This window comes from Ailuropoda melanoleuca, chromosome 16 (genome assembly GCF_002007445.2).
Source record: "Ailuropoda melanoleuca isolate Jingjing chromosome 16, ASM200744v2, whole genome shotgun sequence".
NCBI lineage: Eukaryota > Metazoa > Chordata > Mammalia > Carnivora > Ursidae > Ailuropoda > Ailuropoda melanoleuca.
The window spans coordinates 20,732,666-20,760,081 of record NC_048233.1 but is presented as its reverse complement, the minus strand read 5'-3'; the positions used below and the strand labels follow the sequence as shown (position 1 = coordinate 20,760,081).

The window sequence follows — 27,416 nt, the reverse complement described above, 5'->3', positions numbered from 1 at the left end:
ATGATCCCAGGGTCCTGGGATCGAGTCCCACATCAGACTTCCTGCTCGGTGGGAGGCCTGCTTCTCCCTCTCCCACTCCCCCTGCTTGTGTTCCCTCTCTCGCTGTCTCTCTCTCTCTGTCAAATAAATAAATAAAATCTTAAAAAAAAAAAAAAAGGTTACTTAAGACCAATTATGCAAAGCTTTCCTTTTAAAACAAATTTTATAGTAAGCTTAACGACAATTATTTAATTATAGAATGATCACAAATCAATAAATGGGGAAAAGTCTACATTTATTTTCTTCACTTCTACAAATTTTCATAATATGTTATGTTTTTTAATGTGATGTAACAAAGGCCTTATTATTTTCCCTTATATTTAACGATCTCTTCTCAGTAAGTAAAAAGATTAAGTTACTCATTAGTAGTATCTTTTGAGATATACTTTTACTAGCCATGTGACCTTAGGCAAATTACTTAAAATCTTTGCACCTTACGTTTCTCATCTATTAAAATGGGATCTTAATAATTATTATCTATTCCTGGGATTATTGTGAGTTGAATTTATTAATACACATAAGGTGTTTTGGGGCGCTTAGCTGACTCAGTCGGTCGAGCATGCAACTCTTGATATTGGGGTCATGAGTTCAAGTCCCACATGGGGATAGCTTACTTAATAAAAAAATATATTAAAAAACATATATAGAGATGCCTGGGTGGCTCTGTTGGTTGAGTGTCTGACTCTTGGTTTTGGCTCAGGTTACAATTTCAGGGTTGTGAGATGGAGCCCGCTTCAGGCTCCGTGCTCAGTGGGGAGTCTACTTGGAATTCTCTCTTTGCCTCTCCTTCTGGCCCTCCCCCTCCAATCTCTCTCTAAGATAAATAAATCTTTAAAAAAAAATACACAAAGGTGTTTAGAAGAGTGTCCAGCTTATATTAAATGCTATATCAGTATTAGCCACCATCATCACTATATCATTTCTCTAATAAGAATTGTAACATCCCCATTAACTACCTTTTTTTAGTGTCACTAGAAATAAAATCTTGACTTTTTAAAAATTTTTTTTATAAAAGCATGCAATTCTTTTTTTTTTTTTTTTAAGATTTTATTTATTTGAGAGAGAGCGAGCGAGCAAGAGAAAGCACAAGCCAGGGAGAGAGGCAGAGGGAAAGGAAGAAGCAGGCTCCCCACTGAGCAGAGAGCCCAATGCCAGGCTTGATTCCAGGACCCAAGATCATGATCTGAGCTGGAGGCAGCTGTCTAACCAACTGAGCCACCCAGGCACCCTGACTTCTTTTTTAAAGATTTATTTGAGAGAGAGAGGGAGAGCAAGCCCGCAAGCTGAGGCAGGGAGGAGGGAGAAAGTGTTCAGGCAGATTCCCCACTGAGTGCAGAGCCCAATGCAGGGCTCGATCCCACGACCCATATGAGATCATGACCCGAGCTAAAACCAAAAGTCAGATGTTTAACCAACTGAGCCACCCAGACACCCCTAAAATCCTGACTTTTTAATATAAAATGGTCTCTTAGAGGAAGTTAAAAACCAAAATAAGGGACTAATCATGGGTAGTAATTACCTAAAATCACTTAGTTGAGAAAGATTCTGAAATCTCATCTATGTTCAGAAGTAAAGAGTTCCAAGACTGGTTAGTTTTGTCTGTCACAAACAAGAAGGGGGGTTTAGTGGTAGCAATAATTACTTGCTATACTATATCTACATGCTGCTTGCATACACCTTAAGGAATACTACATAATATGTTACAATAAACAGTATGTAAGAGCAAAAAAGTCTATCAATTTTAAAATTCAGAAAATATGTTTCAAAAGCACAATAGGGGCACCTGGGTAGCGCAGTCATTAAGCGTCTCCCTTTGGCTAAGGGCGTGATCCCAGCGTTCTGGGATCGAGCCCCTCATCAGGCTCCTCCGCTGGGAGCCTGCTTCTTCCTCTCCTACCCCCCCTGCTTGTGTTCCCTCTCTCGCTGGCTGTCTCTATGTCAAATAAATAAATAAAAATCTTTAAAAAAAAAAAAAAAAAGCACAATATAGGACACCTGGGTGGCTCAGTGGGGTAGGCGTCTGCCTTCGGCTCAGGTCATGATCCCAGGGTCCTGGGATTGAGCCCCACATCAGACTGCCTGCTCAGTGGGAAGTCTGCTTCTCCCTCTCCCCATGCTTGTGCCCGTGCACTCTCTCTTGCTCACTCTCGCTCAAATGAATAAAATCTTTAAATAATAAAAGCATAATAAAGTCAACAGATTAGTAATATCTAGAATTTGCCTAAGTACTTTAATACTTTGATGAATGTCCAAGTTATTAGAAGATCTGCCTAAGTCAGATAAAATGTGAAAAAGTTTGAGGGGAAAAAAATTACAGTAATTATAAAAGCTAACATTTACATAGTATTTAACATATGCCAGGCATTGTTCTCAACTTTTTACATATACTAACAACTTTAATCCTTACAACAACCCCAGAAGTAGGTACTATTATTATTCTCATTTTTTAGATAAGAAAACTGAGGCACAAAATGTTTAAGTACTATGCCCAAATTCACACAGCTCATAAATCTGAAGCAGTCTGGTTCCACTGTGTATCCTTGGTGAGAGACATAATGCTATATATAGAACTTTACATGGGTATAGATTCCATAACTTTCCACAATCACTCAAAGAGAAAAAAACTGCCCCAGGCATCCAGTTTCCATCATGAGACTACAGAGTAAATAGAAGGGAGAAATCTGAATATGAACTTCTGACCAGCAAAGAGTAACCACTGCTAATAGTTAAACGGAAAGTTTAAATTCGGTTAAAGACAGTTTAGGAAAATCAACAACAAATGCATAAAAGTATGGGTTTTACAAAGGCAGTTAAAGACTGCTACACCAGTAAAGTGGTATCACCCTTAAGCAACTTTCTTCTTAAATCTTTTGGACACTGACTCTTAAAACTAGTGTTTTCTCCCTGTTTTATTTAGTTACTAGGAAGCTCATATGACCCTTCTCTAACAACCTTATGAAATACACTTTTTGTATCTCAATCTAGATCCAGCTTTTCCTGTGGCCTACTTTATGCATCTAATCCCTTTTAATCCTGTTATATAGGTGTATCTCAAACACTGAGAACAAGATTGAGGATTTATAGGGACACCTGGGTGGCTGAGTCAGTTAAGCGTCTGCCTTCTGCTAAGGTCCTGGGATCCAGCTCCATGTGGGGTTCCTTGCTCAGCAGGGAAGTCTGCTACTCCCTCTCCCTCTTGCTCATGTGCTCTCTCGCTCTCTCTCTCTCAAATAATTACAAATTTTTTTTAAAAGATTAAGGATTTATAAATAAATCTGATACACACACAAGCACACACACCTAAAGACCACCAAAAAATGTGACACAAAAGAAAAAACATATTATCTATTAATCGGGGTCCTTCAATACGTTCTAAATAGTACACTCACATAAGGGAAGATCTGTTTAAAAGCTGGGGTATGAGTAGATAGATTTTTACGCCAAAATATTTTTAAATAGTATTTAAAATAGGTAAATACTGATCCATTCCATTTTTATCAGTGTTGTTAATGAAGCAACTCTTAAAATATGGTCCAGGCTCTCTAATAAATAAAATTTTAAAAAAAAGAAAAGGGGTGCCTGGGTGGCGCAGTGGTTAAGCATCTGCTTTCAGCTCAGGGCGTGATCCCGGCGTTCTGGGTTCGAGCCCCACATCAGGCTCCNGGAGGGGAGGGGGAGGGGAGGGGAGGGTGGCCTGGGTCCTGGGTGGCTCAGTCCATTAAGTGACTGCCTTCAGCTCAGGTTATGATAGCCCCTGCATCAGGATCCCTGCTCATGGGGAGATTGTTTCTCTCTTCCTATCTTTCTGCCCCTCCCCCTACTCATGCTCACTCTCGCTCACATTACAGCGTGCTCTGTCTGTCAAATAAATAAATAAAATTTTAAAAATATATATCATCCAGAATCCCTAGAGACTCAAACCCTTTCAGGTTTATGAAGTTAAAATTACCTTTATTAAGATATTGTTTACCTTTTTCACTCTAATTCTCTCATGAGTCCATGGTGTAGTTTTCAAGAAGCTACATGAAGTGGTATGGTAACATTATCACCCTGACAGCTAACAATGTGTGCTTGATATTCTTGTATTCAAAATAAGTTGTTTTAATTTCTAACATGGTAAATATTGATAGATATAACTCACAAAAACTCTTTAGGTCCTCAATAACCTTTAAGAGTTGTAAAGGGGCCTTGAGAACAAAATAAGAACTTCTGGTTTAAACTATGAATGAATCTGCAGTTTTCAAATCAAGCTGATTTGCTAGTTTTTAAGAGCAGAAAAAGAACTGTAAAAGACAGTACTTTTGGAAAAATGATCTAGCATATGCAAGATATTATTCTTATACAAAACATATTAAGTTTAAAAAGTAACATAATACACTGAGTTAAATAAAAAGTTTAAAAGTAACAGTGTTAACAGAAGTAAAAGAATCTTAGTAACCAAAAACTCTGAAAATATGAGCAAATGAATTGCAGAAGTTAGTGATAGTGATGTGTAATGCTTTAATCCGAGCACTACTTTAAAAAATTAAGGGGACCACTTCACGCCAGTCAGAATGGCTAAAATTAAGTCAGGAAACAACAAATTTTGGCAAGGATGTGGAGAAAGGGGAAACTCTTACACTGCTGGTGGGAATGCAAACTGGTGCTGCCACTCTGGAAAACAGTATGGAGGTTCTTCAAAAAGGTAAAAATAGAGCTACCCCATGACCCAGCAATTGCACTACTGGGTATTTAACCCAAAGATATAAATGCAGTGATCCGAAAGGGTACCTGCACCCCAACGTTTATAGCAGCAATGTCCACGATAACCAAACTATGGATAGAACCCAGATGTCCATCAACAGATTAATGGATATATATATACAATGGAATATTACTCAGCCATCAAAAAAATCTTGCCATTTGCAACGACGTGGATAGAACTAGAGGGTATTATGCTAAGCAAAATAAGTCAATCAGAGAAAGACAATCATCATATCATCTCACTCACATGTGGAATTTAAGAAACAAAACAGAGAAACGGGAAGGGAGGGAAAAATAAGACAAAATTAGAGACGGAGACAAACCATAAGAGACATCTTACCTACAGGAATCAAACAGGATTGCTAGAAGGGAGGGGGTAGGGGATACAGTAACTGGGTAACAGGCATTAAGGAGGGCAGGTGATGTAATGAGCACTGAGTGTTACATACAACCAATGAATCACTGAACTCTACCTCTGAAACTAATAATACACTATATGTTAATTAATTTAATTTAAATTTTAAAAAATAAAATAAAGTAAAATAAATAAATAAAAAATTAAGGGGAAGCCTTGACACTCCATAGCAGGCTAATCCAAAACCACATCTCACTGTCCTTTTTTTCTTTTGCAAAGGGTCAATGATGAGACGGCAGACAGAAAGGATTTTTTTCTTCAGCAAAAACAAAACAGAACCCTAACTAAAGAAAGTTTCTAAGGTAACCAAACAGTTGCTCAAAGAAAGAAAAGGCGGTTTTAAAAAATAATTACCTTAGCGCACTTAATACTCTTATTTTTCAAAAAGAAAAATTATTTAGAAAAAGAAATGTACCTGAAAATGGCAGGGTTGCAGACGTGCTTTGGATCCAATGCTTCTCCCTGTATAAATTCATAGCACAGTCCATTATTGAAGGTACAGTAGAGTTGTGGTGCACAGCCATGAGCCTGCAACACTCGGAAACTCTTCACTTCCTCATCTCGATCAACTAGCAACTCAGTCTTATTGCCATAAATTCGCACCAGGACTACATCCTCCATTGTATTACTCACGTAACAGCCAATAAGTTTATTTGTGATTCCATCTGTGAAAAGCTGCCAAAAAAAAAAAAAAAAAAAAAAAAAAAAAAAAAAAAAGAAAGAAAGAAAGAAAAAGGAAAGAAAAAATGGGGGGAAAAGCAATTACATACGTTTAACGAATGAAATAGTAGATAGCTTAAAATAATTAAATACTAATCAAAAGAAAATATCTACTTTTTAACATAAACTTTTAAATATACTTTTGCCGAACATGTCTATAATTTTAACTCTAGATTTAAACAAAAGGAATGCTATAATTCCTATAATATTGTCTTTCTTGATCCAAAAGTGTTAAGTATTCAATTTCCAGTACTTCCATACAATGTTTTGATACCTATTATATCTCAAAGTATGCTTGTACTGTAATCATTGCAAACGTGTATGTATATACACAATACACAATCTCTCCTATGTCTAATAAATTGGAAAGCCTCTGAAGATAGACAATGCCCTCCTCCAGAATGGCATATAACATATACAAGGTCTTTAATAATGTTCACAAGTATAATAAACAAATATAAATCCACCGTAAGATACACATTATGGTAAATCTCCAACTTATAAAAATTAAATTTAAATGTTAATTTGAAAGGTTACTTAACACAACATGCATTAGAAATTGTTTTAAGCATTCAGGTTATAATTCAAACTTGAATGCTATGGCTAAAAAAAGCACAACCTTAATTAGAGGAAGTGAGAGGTTAAGTAGAGATTTCTACAGTATTTTCTGTAAGGGACTTTTGGAACTTTTCAAGAGCTTAAGTCAAGAATTTCAAGTTCTTTTTCATATCTGAGCACAACGGTACATTTAAAAATGAACAGATGATTAACAGTATTAATTCAAATCCACTCAAAAATTTCAACTTTCATTTTCCTCTGATACTAAAATTTATTTTTCTATTTGCTCAATTATAATTCAAAGCTTCTGGAAGCTCTTAGGTGGACTGAAGGGACAAGAGGTAAAAGTGTAAGCAAGAGATAAGGACACTTTTTTCCAAGAAAACTGGCGAAAACCAAAAGGAAAACAGTCTAAAGGATAAGTCTTAAATGTACACGTATTTACTTAATGCCTGAGAAAGAATATAAATGTTTCTATTTCAAGAAGATTATTGTAATGATAAATGACATCTGAAAAGGCTTTACATCTTCAGATGAAAATTTACAAGGTATTTCCTAAGGTAATATACAGCTATTAGTTTTTATATAAATTTTTTTAATTATATACAAGACTTGACTATTATCCTTACTCACCTAATTTAGCAGGTAAATTGTATAAGCCAATGTAAAGAGACTTATTTTAAATATCTACTTTTTCAGGTATGCAGAGACTTACAGGTATTGCTTCCCACCTAGATTTCACAGATTCTGTATACAGAATTGAAAAGAACCATATGCATTTAAACTAAATGTGAATCATTTTATTAAAAACTGTGTTGAAAAGCATGTTGTTTATTACAAAGCTGTATCAATTTACACGTTATTTCGTAACTTCTTCATATGTCATGTACAGATAAAATATTTCAATTTACTATAATAAAGACTGAAAAACCAACCCTAACGTTCTCTTATCGTACAACAATCACATACTTACTTCCAGTGAAATGAGTCACAATAAATCCTTTACAGTAAAAAATACATGAATAATATAACTTTGCATCTATAAAAATATTTTATGTATAAATAAGGATAAAAACATTTGCAAAGATATTCAATAGAAGATTAGGCAGGTTAAATCTTGTTTTTTGTTTTCTTCTTTCTGTAATTTAAACTTTTTTCTTTTGGCTTATGTATGTTTCTCACTTTCTTTTTCCTGCAATGAATCATAGTTTACATGTGAAAAATTAAATTACTGAGAAAGAAGAAAGAAGCCCAACAGTTAGGAACTGACCCAGCACACACAGTAAGGCCTTGTGGTTCTGTTGAACATAAACAATTTCACAGAATGCCAACATCAGATGAGGCCACTCTGACCACAATGCATCAAGACAAAAACAAAACCGCTCTGTTGTAATCATGTCTGAACGTAGACAAAATTATAAAATTTTTCCAGCCATAAAAATAACTAAATATCCCCCTATCTGGGTTAATATGAATGACTGCGGTTCCTTTTCCAGTCACAGCTTTGGCCCTGCTTCATTCCTCCAGTCTTCTAGGTAAGATTAAGATATCTGGTCATAGACTTGGCCCACTTTCCTCCTGACAGCACCCAATCCAGAGGAAAGCCTGCTTCCTTGAACACCCTCCTCCCAAATCAGCAAACCCAAATTCGGTATTAAGTCCTTTCTAACACCTACTTACTAAGATCCTCCCTACCGTTCTGAATGGTATATGTTCTCTCTTAAACCTAACTAGTTCAGCCATCAGTGTGTTTCTTTTTTTTTTTTTTTTTAAGATTTTGTTTATTTATTCGACAGAGATAGAGAGACAGCCAGCGAGAGAGGGAACACAAGCAGGGGGAGTGGGAGAGGAAGAAGCAGGCTCACAGCGGAGGAGCCTGATGTGGGGCTTGATCCCACAACGCCGGGATCACTCCCTGAGCCAAAGGCAGACGCTTTAACCGCTGTGCCACCCAGGCGCCCCCATCAGTGTGTTTCTGATGGTCTGTCACTGGCTTTAAAGATGTATGGATAACGGTTTTTGCCCTTGGATGGTTCCCACCTCATATATGTACCTACAAGAAATTCAATGTGCTGAACCTTCTGAAATGTACAATAAAATATACTGGATATATACTAGATACATATACTGTACTAGATATATACTAGAAATATAAAATTGGGAGCCCTGAGTCAGACTCCCTGTTCAGCAGAGCATCTGCTTCTCCTGCTGTCTTCCCCCACCTCCACCTGCTCGTGCACTCTCACCCCCCCAAAATAAATAAATAAATAAAATCTTAGGGGTGAAAAAAAAGAAATGTAAAATTTCATCTCAATGGAAGTGGGACAAAACTAATACAAATTTCATGGCGCTCCTTTTCTCAGAGATTATCCTGCACTGTTAAGTATTTAGGATAGTACCAGCTCAGAGGATGCGCTACAAAGCAAGACTTCTTGAGTCTGAATTCTAGCTGTGTTATCTATAAGCTGAGTAATCTTACGCAAGTCCCTTAACCTCTATGTGCTCCATTCTACATATCTACATCTACATATAATATTAACATACTAGAATCTATTTCATGGCACTGTGAGGATTAATGAGTTAATACACATAAGAGCATTTAGAACAGTGACTGGCATGCACTAAGATCTTAATATGTATGTAGAGAACTACATTTTTTACATTTTAACAAAAGACAGCAAAATAATTCACAATAAAAGAGCAAATTACGATAAAACCTGTTATAGATTTATAGATTAGCCCTAGACTCTAAGCTACACTGGTCCCACAAAACAAACCTTAAAAGCAAGACCCAAAAGACTCAAACTATTCCCAAATAACTATAAAAAGTATTCAGTACCTAAGAAGGTAAAAATTCACAATGTCTGACATCCAATTAAAGATTACCAGGTATGCAAAAAAGGCTGAAAAATACAAACCATAATGAGGGGGGGAATCAATTAATTGAAACCAACCAGAATGGGCACAGATGTTAGGATCAGCACACACAAATATGTTTTGTATTCTATAACAAAAAGTTATGCAAAAACACTGACTATAAAGAGACCCAAGTTGGGCGCCTGGGTGGCTCAGTCGGTTAAGCATCTGCCTTCAGCTCAGGTCATGATCCCAGGGTCCTGTGATAAAGTCCTGCATCGGAATCTTTGCTCAGCAGGCAGTCTGCTTTTCCCTCTGCCCCTCCCCCTGCTCATGCTCTCTCTCTCTCTCAAATCAATAAATAAAATCTTAAAAAAAAAAAAAAAAACCCAAGTCAAGCTTCTCAAGATGTCAAAGGAGAAAAATACACTAGATGGATTTAACAGTAAGTTAGATATTGCCCCCCAAAAAAGCAAACGTGAAGACAGAGCAACAGAAACTATCCAAAACAAAATACCAAGGGGAAAAAAAAGAATTAGCTAAACAAGAGAGCAAGTAAATATGAGTGAGTAAGCAGAGTATCCATGAGCAGAGAGAATTTGTACCCCCCAAAAAAAGAAAACAAAAAAAAAAATTTTAATGGCCAAAATTCACCCAAATTTGATGAAGAACTATGAACTCAAAGATCCAAGAAGCTCAATAAGCCTGAACCCAAGCAATATAAAGAAAACAATACCAACACATCTCATAATAAAATTGTTTAAAACCAAAGATTAATCATCTAATGGTAACAGTACCCATTCATTTTATTTTCCATCCACTCAGGCAAATTTCAGAGAGCCATCCTTGACCCCTCCCTCTCCATCCCCCACATAAAAAGTTCTCTTCCTAGATGATTCTTAGAAGTTCTGTTTCTTGGGGTGCCTGGATGGCTCAGTCAGTTAAGCATCTGCCTTCGCCTCAGGTCATGATCCCAGGGTTGGGCTCCCCACTCAATGTGGAGTCTTGCTTCTCCCTCTGCCCTTCCCCACTGCTTGTGTGCATACTCTCGCTCCCTCTCTTGCTTGCTCTGCTCTCTCTCAAATAAATAAGATCTTTTTTAAAAAAATAAATTAATAAAATACAAATATGAACATGATAAATAGGAATCTTCAAACGGCTCCACACTGCTCAGAGGATACAGTTCAAGCTCCGCAGGACACAGAAGTTCCTTGATACCTCCCTCAAGTTATCTAGCACTCTACCTGACAAATTCACCCTTCTTTTTCTTCACTTCACTAACTTCTAACTTCTAAAATTCCAACATGAGGCACACCTGGGTGGCTCAGTCGGTTAAGTGTCTGCCTTCAGCTCAAGTCATGATCTCAAGGTTCTGGGACTGAGTCCCGCATTGGGCTCCCTGCATTGGGCTCCCTGCTCGGTGGGGAGGCTGATCCTCCCTCTCCCCGCTCACTCCCCCCCAGCCACTCATGCTCTCTCTTGCTCTCTCTCAAACAAATAAAATCTTTAAAAAAATAATACAATAAAACAAAATTCCAACACAAAAGGGGCACCTGAGTACCACAGTTAGTTGAGCATACGACTCTGATTTTGGCTCAGGTCATAATCTCGGGTGGTGGGGTCAAGCCCTGTGTCCAGCTCTGAGCTCAGCACAGAGTCTGCTTGTCCCTCTCCCTCTGCTCCTCCCCCTGCCCGTGCACTCTCTCTCCCTCTAATAAATAAATAAATAATCTTTAAGAAAAAATCCGACACAAGAGCTCTCTCTTCTAGGCGAGAGTACCTAAACTCAGGTAAGGCATAAATACTTCTCAGTGCTTAAATAGTACCCTATACATAGCATTTACTAAAATGGACTATAATTGCTTAATTATATTTGCCGCTCCATGTTACACTGTAAGCTCCTCTGAGATTTGGGAACATGTTGAAAGAAGGAAAAAAGCAACAGTTAAAAACAGGAATATAAAACAAATAGGTCAAACAAAAAGAAAAAAACAGATTTTTTTGAGAGAAAAACTCAACTCTGTAAGTAGTTACACTAAATGTGAAACAACTAAATCCAATTAAAACAGTAAGTGTGAAAAATATATATTTATATATGCGGCTTTTACAAGAGACATGCAAAAGAAAGTTGATGTAGTTATACCATATTAAACAAAATAGATCTTAGCAATATGTTCTGGAAGATAAGGGGACATTTTATAATAATGAAAGAATGGATCAACCAAGAAGATATAACAATTCTAGACTATATGCATCCAATAACACGGCTTCAAAATATATTTAGTGAAACTGACAAACTAAGTTCATAACTGTTTGAATCTTGAGCACATTTCTCAAGAGATGATTTTTTAAAAACAGGAAAAAGTCATTACATATACAAGCGATCTGAACAACAGAATTAAAAATCCAACTTACTTGACATACACAGAACACTGTTTCCAACAATAATACACGTTTTCCAAGCCTACATTAAATATTACCAAAATTGACTAAAGGCTTGATTATGAACAAGCCTCAATAATCATCAAAGATTAAAATCATTCAGAGTATTTTCTCAAACTACAAGAGAATATGTGCTAGACATCAATAACACAAACTGCACATTAACTTAGACACCCCGAATAAAAATGATTAATATAGTAAATTTTATGCTGTTTTTCACCACAGTAAGAAAAAAGATTAGAATTCTCCCACTCATCTGAAATGAAGCCCTAATGGATATAAGCAATCTATGGGATAAAGAAAAAAAAGATAATTAGAAAACATTCTGAACTGAATGATAATAAAGACATTTCAAAACTTGTGGGCACTTGCAGGGTCACATAAATGAAAATATTTTAAAAAGGCAGAAAATTAGTGATCTAAGCTTCCGGCTCAAGAAACTAGAAAAAAAACAGCCAATTAATCTTAAAAAAAAAAATTAGGAAGAAAATAAAACGGCAAAATTATCAAAACAGAAAAACTCAACAATCAAAAATTATTCTTTTTAAAGATAATGTTGATTACTTCCGACCAAAACTATCAAGAAAAAAAAAAAAGGAACACAAGCTATCAGTAAGATACCACAACATGCCAAGGACATTACAAGAAAATTATAAAGACCACTCTCTCTCATGAACACAGTTGCAAAATCCTAATCAAAATATTAGTAACAGGGGCACCAGGCTGGCTCAGTCAGAAGGGCATGAGACTCTTGATCTCAGGGTCGTGACTTCGAGCCCCATGCAGGATGCAGAGATTATTTAAGTAAATAAAAACTTAAAAATATACATTAGTAACTAATACAATATAAAAAAAGAATACATCAGAACCAAACAGGGCTTACTCTATGAAAGCAAAGGTTTTTCACATTCAAATTTTTTTTAAAAATCAATGTTCTTCCGCTCAACGACAGAAAAGTGGAGGAAAATCACGCAATCGTCATGAGATGCAAAAAAAAGCACATGATAAAATTCAATACTCATGTATGATGAAAACATCTGTAAACTAAGAATAAAATGAAAACTTCCTTGGAACCCCTAGCTGGCTCAGGCCATAGAGGATGCGACCCTTGATCTCGGGGTTGTGAGTTTGAGGTTCACTTAAAAATACATACATATGTAAATTTAAAAAAGTAAACTTCCTTAATCTGACAGAGTATCCAAAGAAAACCTACACACAACATCATACCTCATAATAAATTATTGAAAGTGTTCTGCCTGAGATTGGGAACGAGATAAGGGTGCCCACTATCACCCTGCATTTCAACATTGTGCTGGACGTCCTGGCCAGTGCAATAAGGCAAGGAAAAGAAAAGAAAAGAAAAGAAAAGAAAAGAAAAGAAAAGAAAAGAAAAGGAAAGAAAAGAAAAGAAAAGAAAAGAAAAGAAAAGAAAAGAAAAGAGAAAAGAAAAGAAAAGAGAAAAGAAAAGAAAAGAATTTCTGTATACCAACAATCCATTTTTTTTAAAGATTTTATTTATTTATTTGACAGAGAGAGAAAGAGGACACAAGTAGGGGGAGAAGCAGAGGGAGAGAGAGAAACAGGCTCTCTGCTGAGCAGGGTGCCCGATGCGGGGCTCAATCCCAGGACCCTGGGACCATGACCTGAGCCTAAGGCAAACACTTAACCGACTAAGCCACCCAGGCAACCTGCAATCCTTTTTTTTTTAAATGATACTTTTTATAATAATACCAAAAAACATCAAATTCCTAGGGAGAAAAAAAAAATCAAATCAAACATGCAAGATCACTACATAAAACTTCAAAAGTTTGAGAGAAGGGGTACATGGCTGGCTCAGCCTGTAGGGCATGCAACTCCTGATCTTGGGGTCATGAGTTCGAGCCCCACACTGGCGGTAGAGTTTACTTTAAAAAAAAATGAGAGAAATAAAAGGACTAAATAAATGGGATATACCTTGTTTATAGATTTTAAGAGAATATTATTAATGATTTTACTTCTCAAATATCTATAGATTCCACAAAGTATCAAACTCTTTTGTGAAAATTGAAAAGCTAAGTCTGCAATTATATGGCAATTTAAAAAGTCAAGAACAGTCAAGGCAATTTTAAAGAACAAAGCCAGAATCCCATACCAAGGACTACAGTAACTGTATCACATACCAACACCCATAACAATTCATCAAGTTCTACACTTGACGATGTGTGCTTTTTATTATCACTTACCAACAACAAATAGATTTTTATTAGAGTTAATGTAATACTCAAATCAGGAAGAATGCACATTCATGGAAATATTCTCATTACCTTCAACTCATAGTAATCTTAGAGAAAATTCCCCAAAGCCTTATGGTTTTTAACACTGAAAAGAAATATACAGGTCCTTTGACACTTTCTCTAATTTCTACCTTAGTATTTTTTTAAAATTTTTTGAAGATTTTATTTATTTATTTTTGTGAGAGAGAGAGAGAATGCATGTGTGCAGGGGGGGGGGAGAGGCAGAGGGAGAAGCAGACTCACCACTGACGGGGAAGCCTGATGCGGGACTCAATCCCAGAACCCTGGGATCATGACCTAAGCTGAAGGCAGACATTTAACCAACTGAGCCACCCAGGCACCTTCTACCTTAGTATCTTAAAGAGGACATACAGATGTAAATATAAATATACACATGGTCCCCAACTTATGACGGTCTGACTTAAAATTTTCCAACTTTACAATGGTGTAAAAGCGATACACATTCAGTAGAAACCATATTTTGAATATGAATTTAGGGCTGGCAATACACAGTACGATCCTCTCTCATGATAACAGGCAGCAGCTGCAGCTTTCAATCAACCACAAGATCATGAGAGTAAACAACCAATACTTAACAACCATTCTGTACCCATACAACCATTCTGTTTTTTGCTTACAGAACAGTATTCAACAAATTACATAAAATATTCAGCACTTTATTATAAAATGGGTTTTGTGTTAGATAACTTTGCCCAACTGCAGGCAAATATCAGTGTTCTGGGCACATTTAAGGTAGGCTAGGCTAAGCTAATGATGTGCAGTAGGTTACACATGTAAAATGCATTTCTGATTTAGGACATTTTTTACTTACAATGGGTATTAGGATATAACTACATTGTAAGTCAAAGGATACATATATATATGTGAAATGAAATGAAATAAAATTTTTTAGTCTATTACATGCATTCTCAACACAGATATCACCAAAAAGGAACAAAAAAAATCTTAGGTTTTACAATGGTTTGTGGATCACCAAAACTCAAATCCTATTCTTCAGTATATAATTTCTGTAAGTAGAAATCAATAAAATTTTTAATTAAACTTTCTATTTAGAGAGTAATTATTAAAAGGGTCGAGAAACAATGGCCTAGAACATAGACATATTCAATAAATGTTTGCTTATGCACACACGGATTGTAAAATACCTTGGAAATGATCAATTCGTAGAATAAGAACACTATGGCCTAGATAAGTTCCCTTACTTACAATGGCAAAACAGGTTAAAAAGCCCCCTTAATCTGTTTCAAAGATATCAAGACCCACCCTCAAGTTCACTAGCATGATCCTAGACTCACTGTAATACTGCTAAAGCATTATTTGGGGAAAAAAATAAAGAAGGGGTTAGAGTATGATAAATCCCTGATGCCAGGTGTTTGCCAAATCACCCATAGTATTAAACAGCAGGCATGTCGCCATCTGTTACAGAAGGTAAAAGTAAATGAAACCTAGCAATGACAGCTCTAACCCCAGGAGTTTAGTCACTGAATCCACAAAAAAATGCAAAATGAGAAATTGGCTAAATGCACAGTTCCCTGGCTATTGTTAGCATAGCACCTAGAACAGAAAGCTAAAGACACTTTTAGGGTGGATTGTGACCTTACACAGACCCAGATTCCAACTAGTCCAATGCAACATCAAGCTGCTAATTTCAAAATCAACACAAAAGAGAAAAATCATGCTGAACAGTAGATTTACAGCTGCTTACCAAAATGATTCAGATGGCAAGGAGACATAATCAAGAAACTACTGAAACCAGGGGATAAAGCGTAAAAGTTATCTCATTTAGTGGCTCAAGCTAGCTCCCTAAAAAACCTTTATTAATATGGCCCGTAAGAATGGTTAAATTAGGGGCTCCTGGGTGGCTCAGTCGTTAAGCGTCTGCCTTCAGCTCAGGGCGTGATCCCTGCGTTCTGGGATCAAGCCCCACATCAGGCTCCTCCGCTGGGAGCCTGCTTCTTCCTCTCCCACTCCCCCTATTTGTGTTCCCTCACTCGCTGGCTGTCTCTCTCTGTCAAATAAATAAATAAGATCTTTAAAAAAAAAAAAAAAAGAATTGTTAAATTAGAAGAGATCTATGGTTTGAAGACCATGGCATGTTTGCGTTAATGCAGGACCCATACAGCTCACTAGTGACAGTCCCTAATGGCAGTGACTAACTGCCAAACAAGAGTGCTAGCCTGGTACAATGAATGAAAGTGGCTAGAAAAGGTTGTTTATCCTGAGAAGGGGAACTGTCCTGTCCTTTGCATGCAAAGCAGAATAGTCCAGATGTGATATGCTATACATGCAGGGCATACTAGACTTGCTTTAGAGTGACCAAGATATTCAACCACTTAACATGTCCCACCCCCAGGTCACAGTGAATACTGTGTGATAAAGATTACTCCTACTACATGGGTCCCCCATGTAACTTTACTGTTACCAACACAAGAAACTATTCAGGATATTGGATCAGATTTGCTGTCTCAAAAGATAAGGGAGAGGGGCGCCTGGGTGGCACAGCGGTTAAGCGTCTGCCTTCGGCTCAGGGCGTGATCCCATCGTTATGGGATCCAGCCCCACAGCAGGCTCCTCCTCTATGAGCCTGCTTCTTCCTCTCCCACTCCCCCTGCTTGAGTTTCCTCTCTCGCTGGCTGTCTTTATCTCTGTCAAATAAATAAAAATAAAATCTTAAAAAAAAAAAAAAAGATAAGGGAGAGAGCAAATCTACTTGCCCCGAAAGAATGGAAGTTTTTAGTGGTTATTGAAAAAGCAGATAAATGAAGCAGATACTGATGAGGTTGAAGCTAAAGTTTTTAATTTAACATTATCAGAGACTGAGTGGACTGACAGGAGTTGCTACTAGTTTCTCAGCATTGAAAGGCGCCTAACAAATCCACTCTACTCTAGTTTGGGAGAACTTAAAAAACCAGAACACAAAGAGAATACAAAGATGATGTTAAGAGTGTGCCACCACTCTGGGAATTAATCAAGATGAAAAGTGACTGTGAAGGTAGGACTTTGTACTGGCTACTTCCGTAGCCTGGGACCCAAGACCAATGCACATATGTGGGTAAAATGGCCTAGAGGTGGAAAGAAGAAATCTTTTTGAGATTCCTTGATATGGTAGCCCAATGCATTGAATCTAACACCTATGTGAGAGACTCTAAAAGGAGCAACAGTTAAAATTAGAGATATGGGGATGCTACTGTCGATGGGAAAGTTTGGATGCAAATTAGAGTGTTGGAACAGATATTATATGAGGTGGTTTTGTCTCCTTTGCCAGAATGTATTACTGAATAGATTATGTTTTATGGGAAACTTATTTACTATTATAAAACAGAAGACACATAAATTCACCCTTCAGTCTGGACTAATTGACTGTATCAGTTGGAAACTTACAGAATTGCCCAAACCTGCCACAGATGCTACTTCCCGCAATACAGAATACCTGGTGGGGAAAAAGAGTTTATAGCTTTAATAACACCTCAGAAGCTAAAGCGGTTATCAATAAACTTGAAGGTCATTTTGAGACCCCCAAAACATAATCCAATACCTTCTTTCAGTATGAGGCACTGTACTGCAACTACAAACCCTAAGATGGTAAAAATATTAAACTCTACTTAGCCACTACGAAATTTCTTTAGTCCTAGGGATGATTTAAGATACCAAGCAGGGAACCTGTTTTGACATGTAGTTATGGTCTAGGATGACTAATTACTGAATTTAAATGAATAAACTCTCTAGGGCCAATAGAATAGTAAAGACAAGCTTCATTAAGATAATGATTATTAAACTAAAAACCCTAGAAAGGTGGAAATTAATACATTTCAGTTAACTGTTTTGTGGAAGAAACCACTGGATTCCATCATCTTCCAAAATAACAAAATTAAAAGGAATGTAATAAACAATACCATTTTCATGTATCCAACTGGCAACAAATTTTAAATTTGGTATCAGGGATTGGACAAGGTATAAGGAAAAACATACTCTCCAACACCATGTTGGGGAGTATAAATTAACACAACTTTCACGACAATTTAGCAATAGTAAAGTGAGAAACAGCATGATAGTTTTATGTGTCAGCTTGGATTGGCTATAATACCCAGTTACTCAATCATACACTAATTTAGAAGCAGCTGTGAAAGTATTTTGTAGATGCACTTAACATCTACAATCAGTTAACATGGATGGGCCTCATCCAATCACTTTAAGGAATGTAAAAGTAAAACAAGTCCCTGAAGAAAATTCTGCGTTAAGACTATAGCATGGGGGGGGGGGGCGCCTGGGTAGCACAGTCGTTAAGCGTCTGCCTTCGGCTCACGGCGTGATCCCGGCGTTCCAGGATCGAGTCCAACATCAGGCCCTTCCGCTGGGAGCCTGCTTCTTCGTCTCCCACTCCCCTGCTGTGTTCCCTCTCTCTCTGGCTCTCTGTCACATAAATAAATAAAATCTTCAGGAAAAAAAAAAAAAAAAGACTATAGCACTGGGGCACGTACGTGGTTCAGTCAATTAGGCACCTGACTCTTGGTTTCGGCTCAGGTCACAGTCTCAAGGGTGGTGGGGTTGAGTCCGCATCAGGCTCCGCACTGGGGCTCCATGCTCAGCAGAGAGTCTGCTTAAGATTCTCTCCCTCTGCTCCTCCCCTGACTCGCGCGCGCGCGCGCACACACACACACACACACACACACACACACACACACACACACACACGGGCTCTCTTTCTCTCTCAAATAAATAAACCTTAAAAAAAAAAAAAAAAAAAAAAAACAGCCCNACTACAGCACCAACTCCTGGCTAAGTTTCTAGCCTATAATCCTGCCCTGCAATTCAGACTTAACGACCTCTACAACTGGTATGAGCCAATTCTTTGAAATAACGCCCAGACACATTATATATGAAGTTCTGTTTCTCTGAATGACCCTAACTGGCACACAGTTTTTAATCATTTAATTCCACAAATAAGGTTCAGGGGCGCCTGGAAGGTTCAGTCAGAGGAGCATGTGACTCTATTTTTTTTTTTAAGACTTTATTTATTTATTTGACAGAGAGAGAGAGGGCCAGCAAGAGAGGGAACACAAGCAGGGGGAGTGGGAGAGGAAGAAGCAGGCTTGCAATACTGTTTTTAATATGCAAAAAATAAAAACAATTCAATGTTGTTTAAAAAATATGGGCAGGGGCACCTGGGTGGCTCAGTCAGTTGGTTGAGCCTCCAACTCTCAGTTTCCACTCAGGTCATGATCTGAGGGTGGTGAGATCAAGCCCCATATCAGGCTCCATGTCCACCAGTGAGTCTGCTTGAGATTCTCCCTCTCCCACTGTCTCTCCCCTTACTTGTGCAAGCATGCATGCACTGTGCACGCACGTGCTCTCTCTAAAATAAATAAATCTTTAAAATAAAATACGGGCAAGGGCACCTGGGTGGCTCAGTTGGTTAAGCAGTTAAGTGTCTGACTTCAGCTCAGATAGTGATCTCAGGGGTCCTGGGATGGAGCCCCACGTGGGGTTCCCTGTTCAGCAGGGAGTCTGCTTCTCCCTCTCCCTCTGCCTCTCCTCCCCACTCATGCTAATAATTAAATAAAATCTTTAAAAAAAAATATGGGACATACTACATATACTGACACAGGAGAGTGTCTGAGATGTATTATTTTAAAATGCAACATACAGAATAACTTTGTTGTGTATACAAAAGGAATATAATTATATTTACTGATATTAACATATGTAAATATGTTCCCTAATAAATCCATTATCTGCTAATTTTTTAGAAGTTCAAAAACTGCTCATAAAATTACAGTGGGGAGAATGAATGACTTGGAAGTCGAAGGAGTTAAACTTTTTACTTTTGATCTTATAGCCTTGTATATGTTTTAAATGTTTTATTAAGAGCATATATTATTTATTTTTTTAAACAAAATCAACAGGTTTAGATAAGATATGAACCTTTCTAATTTTCTACTTTATACTCCAGAATTTTTTTTTTTAAAGATTTTATTTATTTATTCGACAGAGACAGCCAGCGAGAGAGGGAACACAAGCAGGGGGAGTGGGAGAGGAAGAAGCAGGCTCATAGCTGAAGAGCCTGATGTGGGGCTAGATCCCAGATCCCCGGGATCACGCCCTGAGCCGAAGGCAGACGCTTAACCGCTGTGCCACCCAGGCGCCCCTATACTCCAGAATTTTTTAAACTTCATCTTAATAATTAACTCACATGATGTTTAACATGACCAAATACTAGTTTATAAATATCAAACATTATAGTCGATAACATAATAACATGGGAAAGTGAAAGAAAGGCAGCATGAAAAAAAAGGTACAAAATTGTACATATGGTATGATCATAGCTATGTAAAATATGTATGGAGGAAGCAGAAGATAATTAAAAAAATAGTTGATTTTTTAAATAAAATATGGATAGGACATGGTTTTTCTTCCTATTCAAAGTTTCAATATTGTGATATATCTTTTTAGTAAAACTAAATTATTTCATGTTCATGTCCCTTGTAAAGGGAAATTCATACACTTAATATATTATTAATATATTATTTTCTCATACTATTGACTTGCAAAAAAATGACATTAAACAGTCTGTTTAAAAAAAACAACAACAAAAACCTGCTATTTTGACTACCACTAGAGGGAGGGAGAGATTAGGACCAGGAAGGAAAATGGGAGCTATTCTGGGTTGCTTATATCTTCTTTCCCAGGGTTTGGGTTCCACACTGTTATACAAAAAAATTTATGTTTCAGGCGTCTTCCTGTATGTTGTTGTATACAAAAAAATTTATGTTTCCAGCATTTTCCTGTATGTTTGTTGTATCTCACGATTTTTAAAAGGGTGATAAAAATGTATTTATTTATGGCCCATCTGTTATATCAAAGAGCAAAATAACTCCTGAGATGACAAAATCATGAGAAATAACCTGATTCCTTAAATATACGTCTTCCATTACTTCCCCATCTTTGTCACCCACAGAAAAGAAAAAAGAAAAAAAACCCACTTAAGCTTCCCTTTTCCCTCACCTGCACGCAATTAACTCATGCATATTTATTTTCTGAAATGTCAAATCTGTCCTTTATTTTCATCTCCAAGACCACTGAGCTAATTTGGGTCACAGCATCTCTTGTCTGGACAAACAGTCTCTCCTAGGTTAAGTCTTTCTCAAACATTTTTTAATGTGATACTCAGACAAAAATATATATTTATCATCTAATTCAGTACATACTTTCATATGAAACTAAAACAAGTTTCACCAAACAGTCCTTACCTTATGATTTGCAAGACTCTGATCTATCCTATCACGTCCTATTTTAACTCATCTTTTTAAACTGTAGTGGGTTTCAATCCACTGTACTGATTTAACATCCTATTAGTGTGGGGTAACCACCAGTTTCAAAAACAATGTCCTAAGCGATCACTTATTCCCCAATTCAAAACATCTCGTTTAACTACTGCTGCCTTCAATACAGTCTGCCACTGCTCTAAAAAATACACAATAAAACTCACCTGCTTAAAATCATTAATTGGCTTCCTATTATGTACTAGGTAGTAAAATACCACCTCCTTAATGAAGCACAAAACCTGCACTTCTAACAACTCGCTTTCTCAAAAATCAGTCCCACTTCTTTTCTTGTTCACACTCCATTCTGCCCAAAATACTCATAGCCTAGCTGTGTGTTTTTTTCCCTCATAGTCTAGCATCATGAAAGTAGTTTTCATTGCCCAGAAATGCTTCCTCACTCCATCAGACTGTATCTTTCCTTCAAAGCTCAGTTCAGGTATCCCCTCCTCTATGAAGCAAGCCTCCCTTCCCTCCTACATTTTCCCATGCCTATCTTCTGCTACAGTTGGTTGTACAAAAGAATGCTGCTTAAAATTAGCATCATGCCTGCTGCAAAAAATATATATCAGGGGGCACCTGGGTGGCTCAGTCGTTTAAGTATCAGGCTCTTGATTCTGGTTTAGGTCATGGACTCAGGGTGTGACATCGAGCCCTGCATCAGGCTCCTTGCTCATCCCGGAGTCTGCTTTTTTCTCCCTCTCTCTCTCTCTCTCTCTTCCCCCCCCACCCCTCCCTCTGCCCCTCCTCACTCGCATGCTCTCCCTCTCTAAAATAAATAAATCTTTTAAAATATATATGTGTGTCAGAATTACTGAATTTTAGGAGATTACAATCGTTTCAGATCAATTATTCCATTTACAAATGAGGAGGAGTGTTGCTGAGGGAGACAGGAGGGGGAGAGTTGGAAGCATGTAGTACTAAAATATATTATGCATAACTTTATTTCATTTCTCGGGATATTTTACTATTAGTATTAAAGTAATGGGTGCTGGTAGTAAAATTACTATTAGCAGTAAAGCTGTATTAGAGTAGTAAAATTCTATTATTTTCTGCTAGTCTACTATTTTCCAAGGTAGATACTAATCCCATTTCGAAGAGATTTAAAACTTGCCAAAGGTTACAAATAGCTGGTATCAGGATTCAAAAACCATCGCCTTTCCACCACATTACGTTGAGGCCCCAAAGAGAGGTCAAGTTGTTTGTTTAGTCCAAGTCACACAGCCATTAATACCTGAAAATGAACTAGCATGTGAGGCTTCTGACTTTTTAGTCACATCTTAATAAAAGACATGGAAGCTTATCACATCTCTGGGGAGCCTAGCAAGCTCATTTGGTAGAGCATCAACTCTTACTGTCCAGTTCATGAGTTCAAGCTCCACGCTGGGCGTGGACATTACTTAAAAACATATATCTCTATATACAGATATATACACACATCTTTGATAGGAGCCTATCAAACATCATACATTTCTCTTAGCTATATTCAACAGTCCTTATTCTTATAACAATACTTTATTATTATAAAACACTGAAATCAAAAAGAGGAGGAATAAGAAATGGAAAACTGGACCTAACTACTGATATTAAAAGTTACACCGAATAAAAACTATGACCCCTTAAATATATCTACAGGATTCAAGATTCCTATATCATTTCCTTCTGGCACACTTAATAGATTACTTAAATCTACCTAAGACTTTTCAGAGACTTCTATCACTTAAAGTAAGGAACGAACTTTTTTTTTAAAGATTTTTTTTTTTTATTTGACAGACTGTATGGCACAAACCTGGGGGCCGGGGGCGGGGGGGGGGGGCAGAGGGAGAAGGAGAAAGAGAATCTCAAGCTGACACCGAGCAGAGTAGAGCCTGGAGCCAGAGATCACGACCCAAGCTGAAATCAAGAGTCAGATGCTCAACCTAGTGAACCACCCAGGCACCCCCAAACTCATCTTTTCAAAAACAGAAAAAAGGGGAGAAAAAACCACCCGAAATTAAGGTAACATTATGTGTCAACTATACTTTAAAAAAGGGGGGGTTATTAAGTTAGAACACTGAAGGAGACAGAGTTTAATAGAACTGTATATATTTTGGTTTTGATTCTTCATTTTAAATATTATTAAAGGGGCGCCTGGGTGGCTCAGTTGGTTGAACCTCTGCCTTTGGCTCTGGTCATAATCTCAGGGTCCTGGGATCAAGCTCCACATCAGGCTCCCTGCTCCTCGGAGAGCCTGCTTATCCCTCCCCCCCTGCCTGTGTGTGTGTGTGCACAAACATGCTCTCTCTCTCTTTCTCTCTCTGTCAAATAAATAAATAAAATCTTGTTTTAAAAAATAAATTAATCAAATATTAAATATCAAATACCAATAATAAAATACCAATGATCATAGGTTTTTTAATAGGATATTTTAGTGACTATCTCCAACATAGCTAAGTAAAGAGAAGGAAGGGAATATGAAAACTGCTATGTAGCTATACAACCAAACAGAAATACTGGTTTCCAAGACAGTGTACGTATGTTTAAAAAATAAAGGAATATCAAAACTATCCATCCAAAAACATGAAAAACTTGTAGCACAACAGAAAAAAAAAGTACACTTTTTAAATGTTCTTCTGTAGTCTCTGCACATGAATATGAATGTTCACTCCAAAAACACTATATTGTGATTGTTTTATCTTCCCTATTAAACTAGAAATTTCAATAAAATATTATGAAATAAAAAGCACTGTGACTGGTACAGTTGTTTCTGATCTACTCTGCCTACTCTAATAGAGTACAATCCAAAAAGCTCACCACCCCTTTTATACTTTTTCAATCTTGTGTGAATAGGAAAATCAAAAAATTAACTTGTTAAAATCCCGTCTAAAAAGAGATAGAACATCCCATGTGTCTTTAAGTTTTGAGCAAAGACTGGGCCCTGTATCATTTTGACTGCATCAAAGTCTTTTTTGCTTGCTTCTGGATTTTCCAGTATGTTCTGAATAGTTCAGCTCAGGCGTAACTGCCAGGTAAAATATTACTAGACTAAGCTTCTAAGGTATGTTTAAAGCATATTTTAATTAAATAAAAATTTTAGAAAAAAAATTCTTTGAAAAAAATGGGCTATATACTGGTATTAATCCACTGAACATATACTTCCCCTTCTGAAATGTTAAGTATGATTGTTAACTTTATACTTCAAAGGAAATAAAAGCAAATCTCAAAAGAAATATTCCCACTGAGATTTACTAAAGAAATCCCGAAGCATCATAAAGAAGAGTCTGGAATGACAGAATATGGGAGTCAGATTTTCTCAAGTTGAGAAACCACCAATGAATGACCAATTCAGAGTACTAGTTGTCTCAGCTTCTGGATCAAAAGCATTGTTTGCACAGGGAAGGCTTATATTTCTAACTAATAAACATCTTTAGAGCAAAAAAAAAAAAAAAAAAGTATTTACCTTCACTGACAAATAAGTATATTAGAAGTTTCGATTAGGAGTTCAAAGGCCTTAAAGCCAAAAGTTGCTACATAGATAAAAGGTAAGATTCAATCCCAAATACTTTCTGACAATCAAAAAATTTGATGTTACCATATTTTGTCCTTCTTTTACCTATATCCTGGCTTTATTTCACTGAGTTTCACCTTTAAAAAAAAAAAAAAGTATCTACCTAATACAGTTGTTTGTAGGATTAAATAATAAAATATATGCATGACTTTACTCACAACCTAGCACATTGGTACTTCAGGGTAGCTATTATTACTGTTCTACAGACAAATACATCATCAGTGGAACACCACTCTTCAAAGCTTCAAATTATAAAGTCTCTACTTAAAAAGTAGCATAGTCTGTCGGCACCAAAGTTTCCCAGGAAGTAGCACTGCCTTTAATTAGTATCTGTTTAGTTTATAACTGACTGCCAGAATATAAATCATTTTAATAAATATAAAGCTTTTCTTCAGGAAGAGTTAATGAATAATAAACTAAAGAAGTTCAGAGTTTCAATTTGGAAGTTTCAATTTTGGAAGTTTCAATTAATTTAACTTTCTTAATTAAAGGAAATAGAGCATACTAATTTTTTTAAATTACACATGAAAATCATTCTAGATTCACTATGTCCTGCTTAGTTAGCTAACGCTCCCTTAAAATTTCAAAATTTTCGTCTAACAATTTTTTCCCCAAATCATATGGGTCCTTTTAATATGCTCAAAACTCTTCTAGGCAACAAAAACCGAAACTAACACTTCTGAAAGGCCAAGTGTCAGGGACTGTTCTGGGCCGTAGAGCGCTATTCATGTTTTATTCATCTTTGTATAGGTGACTACTTTAGCAAAGAATCTGAGATACTGTTAATAACACTGCTGAATAAACTAGTCAACAAAATAAAGCAGATGATTTGGCTGCTTCTTACATTATTGCTCAGATTTGAAACAAACCCCAAATATCTCAGCCTTCAGAATTATTGACTTTATTTTGTGTATGCAAGGAAAATGGAGGTTCATTGTCGTATATCCTGAAACTCTAAAAGTTAAAATATTCAAAATAAATGTCATACATACTAAATGATAACTTATTAGAAAAGACCTAGACCTCTAAGCGTTTTTTTCTCCCAATTCTTGTCTATGAATACAATTGCACACTGATCGATCTAACATCAGATATGGTTAATTTTACTAATACGACTAAAAAAATTCAGAAATATCGATTCAAATAAAATATGTGTGGTGCTACCTAAGAAACCAATCGAGTAATGCATGACTATGGTTATTACTTTGAAATCGAGTACTCTCGCCAATCCGAGGATTTGAGAAAATAAAATGCAGGGTGAGACATCAATGGGAGTAAACCGCCGGGGAGGGGGAGGGGCAGGAAGGGAAAGGAAAAGATGAGGACTAATTACTGCATTATCTGTGGAAGGAGAGAAGGTAACCAGGGACGACCGAAGAGGACCCCTTGCAAGGAGAATGGAAAAGGTTCCTTTTGCAGTTAAAAGGGACTGAGGAGTGGGAGGAGGGGCAACTATCAACAGGAATTTTCCCGGTGTGAACGGGTGCGTCACTTACGTAGCTGCTTCCAGAAAGAAAATCTGCCCTACGGGCAACCTCAATAAGCAATTGTGAAGGAAGGGGGAGGGACCTTCGTAGGTTTGATGGGAGGAAACACACGGTCACTTCCCAAAGGATTGAGGAAGAAGACGGTCCCGTGGGTTCTCCCCCATCAGGGGGGAACTGAAGGGATTGTGAAAACCCTCCTGGGCCGAGTCTGGGTTGTGAAGACCCCGTGCTGAAATGTGGGCGTTACCTGCAGGGTCACCTCCTGAGGGTCCCAGTGCGGCCGCAGGTGTTGCAGGAGGCTAAGGGCCCCCTCCCGGCAGCGCTGCTCCTCCTGATCCTGAACCGTGACGTCCAACTTGGGCACCTCCGGGGAGCCGTGCGGAACGTGGATGTAATTGGCCATGGCCCAGGCGACGGCAGAGACTACCACCACGACGACGGCGACGGCGACCACGAGAACGGCGGGCGCCGACAGGCTGGTGGATTCTTCCGTCCCGGGGCGCCCTCGCAGGAGGGCTAGGGGCGCTCAAACTGACGGGCGAGCGGTAGGAGAACGGGTGGACGCAGCACTCTCGCCGACCCAGGTCTGGACAGCAGCTGAACTGAGCAGAGGATGTTCACGGGAAAAATTCCGCTCGTCTGCGCTCCCCCGCCAGCGACTGCGGAGCATGCCGGGACTGGCCTGACGCTGGCGTCATGCGCAGGGCGGAGTCTCCGTCTGCGTCAGAGGCTGAAGACCACTTTCTAACCTCGAGCACAATGGGCTGGCTGCCGTGAGCTCGCTTTTTCGGTCTTAAAACCCTCAGCCCGGCTTGCTACTAGTCTGAAAACGCAGGCTCCTCCTCAGGTTTGAGCCTGAGCTCTGACAAGACCGGAAAGGCTGTGAAGCTTTAGCTTAGCTGAGCAGGACCGTTTGGTGGCTGGGTTTGAGTTATGGCTGAGTTTTTCTGGGAAGTGAGGGGCATACTCTGAAATAACCCCCGGAAAGGTCTCTGA

At 37.8% G+C, this 27,416-nt stretch overlaps 1 protein-coding gene across 1 annotated transcript in view; it reads right to left on the bottom strand.

Moving 5' to 3' along the window:
• Window positions 1–27,203, bottom strand: part of ETNK1 (ethanolamine kinase 1) — a 69,196-nt gene extending 41,993 nt beyond the window's left edge. Inside the window, exons 1-2 of the mRNA XM_002915277.4 lie at window positions 26,668–27,203; window positions 5,613–5,872 (exon numbers count right to left, since the gene is read on the bottom strand). Of these exons, the coding sequence (XP_002915323.2) occupies window positions 5,613–5,872; window positions 26,668–26,823 (416 nt within the window). The 5' untranslated portion in view covers window positions 26,824–27,203. The remainder of the gene's footprint in view (window positions 1–5,612; window positions 5,873–26,667) is intronic.
• Window positions 27,204–27,416: the final 213 nt, after the last annotated feature.